We start from the raw sequence: 7,815 nt of genomic DNA, 5'->3' as shown, positions 1-7,815 counted from the left end.
TCTAGATTCATCGGTGTGGAGAGTGGCTGGTGGTCAGGGGAAGAAGAGAAAGGGAGGACGAAGACTTCACACCAAGGGGCAAAAGGGGACGGAGAGAAACATATGAAAGAGAGAAAAGGGGATGGAGAGGAACATATGAGAGAGAGAGAAGAGAAGGGAGGGGAAGGGAGAAGAGGGTGAACAGGGCTGAGTTGGATGCCACATCATTGATGATATGGATGACACGTCATTCGTGAAGCAAATTCGTGAAGTAGGTTCGGTTTGTATAGCATAACTCTTATAAAAATTTGTTTAATTTTCCAGCAAACAGAAAGATGAAGTTGTAATTAATCTTTAATTCTAATCATGCATGAAGAAATGATTCTACATAAATTAAAATGAGATTTAAAAAAAAATCAGACAAATATATTAAAATGACAATTTTCTCTTGTCCTTATCTCTAAGCAAACATACTTATTATTACATAAGTAACTTTTTTTCTTGAATCAAGTGCCCAATTCTGATAACCCAATTAGATGTAATATACATGCAAACAAATTAACATTGAGACGTGGGTCTATCTCTGTCACTTTCCTTGTCATAACATGCCAAAACATAGAGTAACTAAAATATGTATTAACATGCTTAGACAAACATAAAGGAATGATTATTTCAATATAGTTTTAATAACTTGTTTGGCTTTAGTCTGATATATGGTTAAAAACTTTTTATTAATGAAATTCAAGTTGTATGTGATGGTACATTCAAGCGCATGTGTACAAAATAGGCATGGATTCAAACTTGCTTATGCCTCCTCCAAATTAGTCTATGAAACTTTAATCAAGTTAGTTAACAGACTCAAATCAATAATATCAAATATGGAACCCATTTGGATTGTCTTATAAAAAAAATTCTTATTTAATTTTTTTAACTATTTTAATTATTTAGAATTTGTAGCTTTTAAAAAAAAAAAAAATTAAAACTGGTTATTCATAAGTTAGTTAACAGACTCAAATCAATAATATCAAGTTTAAATATGTTTTTTTTTAGAAGTGTTTATTTTATAAAGTAAATATTTATTGAAATTCAAAAAACCAATCCAACCAAGTCTTTATAGTGTTAAAAGTTATGTTAAAATTATAATATGCACAAATAGTTTATCAAGCCAACATGGCAAAACAATTCAATATGAAAAGTGTTATTTTTATTAAAAAATAAAATAAAATGCAACACATGCCTAACAAGCTGTATACAATTTAAACTACGTGTTGTTTCCAATAACAATAATAATAAGTTTTAGTTTAGAATAAGTGTTTTTTATTCATTGATGAAATTGACATTCAGGCTCAATTTAAAGATTAATACTATTGCACTTTCATCTTAGGTAGTGTTTGTTTGGAGGGTTTTTGAGTTACATGTAACTTGAATTACTGGGTTTTCTGAAATCCAGTGGTTGGTTCACAGGATTTCAAAAACCAATGTAACTCATATTACATCCAATGAGGGATTTGGTTTTACGGCCAAATTGGGCGTAAAAACAAATCCCTTATCTTTAAATTTCTTCAAATGCATAACTTGTAACTTATATGTGACCAATTAAAGAAAAACAAATATGATTAAATATTTATGGATATTTTTGTGGAGTGAAACATTATAAAATTTAATAATAAATTTAATAATTACTTTGATAATTAATTTAATAATAAAATTAAGAGTTAAAATGATCAATGCGATAATTAAAATCATTAATAACATGCTAAAAATATATGAAAAGTTCAAAATACTTTTTTTATTTGGTTAAAAATTAAATTTAAAAATATAAAATATAATAAAATAAATAAATATATATACTAATAAATTTAATAAATAATTTAATAATAAAATCAATAGTTAAATTAATTAATACAGTATTTAAAATCATTAAAATATTTATAATATAAAAAAATTCTAATTTTAAATTTATAAATATTTTTTATCAAATACAAAATCCTATAATACAGCATCTACAGTACATCTAACCAAACACTAGATTTGACTGCACTGTATTATAAAATCCATGGATTTTTAGTTACATTGTAACTAGAAATCCACTGTATTTACAGTTACACTGAATCAAACGCCGGCTTAGAATTTTTTTTCTTAAAATGTTGGCTTACTTAAATTAATTGAATATGTTTTTCAATAAATGTTAATTATAAGATTTTGTATGTAAGAGTATTTAATTACTAGGTTAGGGGCATTGAGAAAAATATCAAAATCAATTAAATTAAAGAGGGAATTTTACTTGTCCATTTTCAATGCTAATTTTTAAATATTTTTCGTAGATATTTATCATATAAAATTTTTTATTGTCCTAAATATTTTAACTTTTGTTCCTAATTCTATACAAAATTCATTATGTTTATTATGTTTTTAATACCTAAATATTTATCCTTATTACCTATGTATTTATTTTTAAATAAAAATTGATATTCATCTATTTTTAATTCATAAAGCTTGACTTTTTTTTACAAAGATAAATCTTGACTTTCTCCTAAGCTAAATAAACATGTTGATTTTTCCTAATTATTTACCTATCGGTTCAAAAATCCAATTTAGTCAGTTTTACATAACATTTTTATTAAATTACACAAGCATTAAAAACATTGAAAAGATTTACCAAGGAAGCACTAAAACAGAGAAATGCAAAACTTCAGAGATAAAAAATTGGTGAAGCAAAGGACAAAACAAACAAATAGTTGGAAGTGCATTACACCTAAAGAAAATTATAGTTATAATGAGTCCTTTGTTGTGATCTCATAACATAACATGGTGGGAGTTTTCCATCCCTATCTCTCATGCATACATGTATTCCACCCATCACTATCAATGGCTTTGCATGGAATAAGATAAAAAAGAAAAAAATAATAAAGGAAAAAAAATAAAGAAAGAAAGAGACACATCAAGGAAGAAAGTAGAATTTTCATTTAAAATTCAAGAGTTGTTTTTGGCTCTTATTGAGCAAGAGCCAGTGGGGTAAGCTGTTTCAATTAAAACAGCATGGCACCTATTTGCACCATCATGCCCTTGTGTTTGACACCACATGTTTTGGAATATCCATTGTTTGTCATTCATGAATCACAACCAAATATTTACTTAATCTCTTCTCCTACATAAATAATAATAATAATATTATTATTATTACTATTATTATTATTGATTATATATATATTGATTGATGTCTATAATGACAAGAAATGAGGGATAAAAAGTGCACAAAACCAAGCTTCTTCTACCCATTCACTCCTATTCCTTTTGTCTTATTTTTCTTCACATCAAAACTTTGAAGAAGAGCTGAGGAACTGATTATGAAAAAAGATGAAAAGAAGAGAAAAAAGAAAAGAAAAGAAAAGAAAAATCAATGTTGGACCGGGTTTTCGGTGTCGGATCGGAGAAGCCATTGAGAGAAAGCATCCAAAGTCTTCATATCAGCACGGTAATGTTTCTGAGTGAACTCAAGAAATGCCGGCCAAGTGAAGTCCGGGTAAATCCTTGGATGTTCATTATCGACAAGAACTCGAGGCGGTTGAACAACTTTCGACATCTCCGGGCACAAGAAGAACGCCATAGACTTCCTCGGCTCCATGCTATTCACCACTGCTCTATGCAAGCAACTCTTATACCGTCCATTCGACAAAGCCTATGCATCCAACAACAAAAACAATAATTAACTTTTTCACCATCACCAGGAAATTTCACATGATAATATTTGTGATTGAGCAAAAAGAAATGTGAGTTGGTTTCAAGAAACAAACCATAAAAGTATCACCAATGTTAACAACGAAAGCGTTAGGATTGGGAGAGATAGTGCGCCACTTGCCATCAGTGAAAACCTGGAGGCCACCAACATGGTCCTGGTGGAGGATAGTGAGAGATGTCGGGTCACAATGGGGCCCTGTGCCGAGAGTGAGTTCCGGCTTCTGACATGGCGGGTAGTAGTTCAACCTCATAATAGATTCATTCACTTCAAAAAACTCCCTAAATATCTCCTTCCCTACCCCTAAACTCAACCCTAACACTTCCATTATCTCCAATGATAGCTTGCTCATCTCCTCACAATACTTCTGATATACCTCCCTGCTTATATATATATATATATATATAACTTAATATTAATTTATGTAACTGTATAAATGCATATAAAGAAATGAAAGTGATTAGTTATAAAATAAACACCCGAAGTGGAGGAAATCAGGACCCAGAATACGGAGCAAATAGTCAGAAACGAGATTAGAAGAGGACGGAGAGGACGAGAAGTGGAAAGACAAAGTCTCCTTCCAAGGGAGCTTGGAAGAAAAGCGGCCAGTGAAGCTGCTGGCATAGCCACAGCTCTCGCCGGGAAGACGTTGGGCGGTTTGTTTATCGGAAAGTGGCATGGTGAAGAATGCGTCGGCGCAACGATGAACTTGGGTGAGGAGGTCGGAAGAGATGCCGTGGTTGATCACTTGGAAGAAGCCATGGGTTGAACATGCTTGTTTGACCATAGTGGAAAGGTTCAAGGTTGAAGAGTCATTGCCGGCGAGGAAGTCTTTGAGGTCAATAAGGGGGACGATGAGTTCTTCAGATGAGTCTGGTTTGGGTTTGTCGATTTCCGGCCAGATGAATTGGATTGGGATGTTGGTTTGGTTGCTAAGGACGGCGGCGTCGAACACAAGTGGAGGTTCAGGTTGAGATTGAGATTGAGATTGAGATTGATGTTGTTGTGGTTGTTCTTGTTGTTTGGATTTGGAAGTGGGAGTTGGAGAAAGAAGAAGAACCATGATTGAGAGGAAGGTTTGGGTTTGAATGGGAGAGAAATGGAGAAGGTGGTTATATATAGAGAGGAGGTGGAAAGAATTAGTTAGTGTGTTTTTTTTAGGTGCTAAGAGAGGAGGGTTAAAAAATGGGTGGGGAATAGGCCATGGCCGTCCATTGGACGAGTTGGCGCACAAGATGTGGAATCTTGTGGATTCACTACAAAGCAAACAAATTCTTTGTTTTTTTATTTTTTTATTTTTTGTAGTGTAGATAATTATTTTGCCTGATAAATTAAGCCATATACAACTCTTCTTTGTCCACAAAGGGAAAGTGAAAATATTATAGTAAGATTATATGACTAAAAATATATAATATATCATAATATTTAAAATTATGGAAAGTAAATTAAAAATGATATGTCATAATATTTAAAAATATGGAAAGTAAATTAAAAAAGATATGTCAAAATATTTTAAAATATAGAAAATAAATTCAAATGGATATACTAGAATATTTAAAAATATGGAAAGTAGATTGAAACAGATATATCAGAATATTTAAAAATATGGAAAGTAATTGAAACAAATGCTAGAATATTTTAAAAAAATATATAGAAAGTAGATTGAAACTTATATGGAGAATATTTAAAAATAGGAAAAGTAAATATGGAAAGTAGATTTAAGGGGATATTCTATTATATTTTAAAAAAATATGGAAAGTAGATCATGGATAATGATGTTTGATCTTTGTTTAATGATTTTTTATTATAACAAAAATGAATTTTAAATTTATGATATTTAAAATAAGTGTAGATTAGTCTATAGTATATGTCTTAGTATTTTAATTATTTATTTAGCATATAAATTAGTTATTTTTATTAAATATTATAATGATGTTGTTTGTACTTATAATACAAAAACAGAGGTCTTTATTAAATTTAAATTTTCAGTGGAAATATTCGACAAGAGCTAATTTTTTTTTATAGATCAAATACACATTAGTTTCAAATCAATGCAATACGAACTGAAATAAATTTAATTAGTTTTAAATTTTTAAAATGAATGGCAACCAATCAACAAGGAACAAATGACAACCATTGATTGGGAGTGACAGAATTCCATTGGCTCATTAGAGTAATGATTTTCTAAAGAAGAATTAGCCATGATGACAAACAGCTTGATCCAAGTTACGTACATAAAGCCAATATTCAAAGAAGATTGTTTAGTTTGGTAATGATCCCTTAATCTAATAAAAACATATTGTTCAACATCTACACTCTAAAAATGTCGCCTATTTATGTAACATTTAGTAGATATATTGCCACATATTCCGACCGAAAAAACAACACCCCTAAAACCATCTTTGCCAACTCAACATCCCATTAAAAGATCCATCACAAAATACAAACCAAATCTCAAATTGATACTATCAATCTAATAACTCAATTAGGTGGGAATTGCATGATTGATTGCAAACAGCTGATTCAAGAAGCCTACAAATGCAAATAGATCTTAGTAGTGATAACAAATGTTAGTAATTAAAGAAGAAAGGAAGAAAACAAACACACATACATCTTCTCTTAGTGATAATTAGGTGTACATACAACAAGAAGACAGAACATTATGCACTTGCTTATTAAATTAATGGGAGAGGAAAAATTAAAAATAGGAAAAAGGGTTTGTTGTTACTTAAGTTGCATGATGTACTATGAGTTGTTTTTGTACCTGTGTTGCAACTCTAGAAGATGGTTGGGACTCTAGGAGATGGTTGGGAGGTGGGTGTGGGGTCACATGAGTTTTGGATGGTTTTTTTTGGGGTCCTAAAACTGTGAAATGGATAAGTTTGGAAAACATGCAAGGATAAGGGAACCTTGCCTCTGGCTCTTTTTCCCAAAATACAGTGTAACATAAAGAAGATCATACACCATTCCCTTGACCTTCTTTTATTTATTTATTTATTTATTTATTCCCTTTAATTTCAACTATTATTTTCTAATGTATTATTATTATTATTATTATTATTATTATTATATTTTTTTCTTATGATCTTTAGAGTCATATGATGTTGTTGTTTCTTGATATGTATCTTAGTATCAATCAGTTCAAAGATCAAAGGTTGGTATAAATAAAATGGTATTATTTTTCTATTCTTAATAATTACTATTTATATAGTTATTATCACAAAAATACTTATAAGGTTTCATCCTGTATAACTTTAATTTATTTTTCTTTATTTTTAGTCTAGAATCAGCATTATTGTTTTTCACCTTTTTATATTTTTAATATGATAGCGATGTTATTATTGATTTATATAGTCGTAATATTACATAAAGGGGTTCGATATCAAAATTTTAGTTTCTTATTAAAGTTAACACCACCACTAGTTTTAATAGTTACTAATCCTATTTTTAAATGCAACATAAAATTAAATTATGGTAAATCAATTGATTTTTTTAATAGGATATATATAAGTTAATTTTTTTTTATAAATTACTGAGCTTTGGTCAAATATCATTTTGATTATTGGATTTTGATTTATTTTGAAATGCTCACTAAAATTATTAATCATTTCATTGGTAGGTCATTCGATAAATTAGCATCTTCATTAGCTGATGTGGAGGTCAAGAAAAGCCTAGTCACTACACTGGTGGAGGCCTCCACGTTAGTTAATGAAGATACTAATCCATTGGATGACCTATTGATAAAATAATTAGTAACTTCAGTGAGTATTTTAAAATAAATTAAAATTCAATAATTAAAATAATATTTGACCAAAGTTCAATGATTTAAAAAAAAATTATCCTATACATATAATTAATATAACTTTCTCTTATGCTATTAAAAATTTAAAACTAGATTTAGGATGACATCTGGTCGGATCCCAGGTTTCAGACTATAACAATCCCATCATACAAAACATGATTTATATAATATAAAGGGAAGACACGCTGAGGATGATGAGATGTATTTGCTTCACTATTTGATGATGCAATGTATCTATTTCTTGTTAAGCATTGGGCTCCATAGTGTTTTTCTTTTCCCTTTTGTTATATATATATAT

The 7,815-nt window shown here is 29.7% G+C and overlaps 1 protein-coding gene across 1 annotated transcript; it reads right to left on the bottom strand.

The window, feature by feature from the left end:
* Window positions 1-3,230: 3,230 nt before the first annotated feature.
* Window positions 3,231-4,785, bottom strand: LOC120278773 (gibberellin 20 oxidase 1-D). Its single transcript, XM_039285504.1, has 3 exons — window positions 4,195-4,785; window positions 3,774-4,095; window positions 3,231-3,658 (listed from the first exon to the last, which is right to left on the bottom strand). Exons 1-3 carry the CDS (start codon window positions 4,776-4,778, stop codon window positions 3,377-3,379), a joined length of 1,188 nt encoding a protein of 395 aa, XP_039141438.1. The 5' UTR covers window positions 4,779-4,785; the 3' UTR covers window positions 3,231-3,376.
* Window positions 4,786-7,815: the final 3,030 nt, after the last annotated feature.

This window comes from Dioscorea cayenensis, chromosome 16 (genome assembly GCF_009730915.1).
Source record: "Dioscorea cayenensis subsp. rotundata cultivar TDr96_F1 chromosome 16, TDr96_F1_v2_PseudoChromosome.rev07_lg8_w22 25.fasta, whole genome shotgun sequence".
NCBI classification, from domain to species: Eukaryota; Viridiplantae; Streptophyta; class Magnoliopsida; order Dioscoreales; family Dioscoreaceae; genus Dioscorea; species Dioscorea cayenensis.
The sequence above is the reverse complement of the archived record's forward strand: the minus strand, read 5'-3'. Positions and strand labels throughout refer to the sequence as shown.

Excerpts from the sequence above, each read along its gene's own strand:
- LOC120278773 (XM_039285504.1), bottom strand. The coding sequence starts at position 4,778 with ATGGTTCTTCTTCTTTCTCCAACTCCCACTTCCAAATCCAAACAACAA. Across the intron at positions 4,096-4,194 it reads CCTGATTTCCTCCACTTCGG|GGAGGTATATCAGAAGTATT; the intron begins GTGTTTATTTTA and ends ATATATAAGCAG. Across the intron at positions 3,659-3,773 it reads ACATTGGTGATACTTTTATG|GCTTTGTCGAATGGACGGTA; the intron begins GTTTGTTTCTTG and ends TTGGATGCATAG.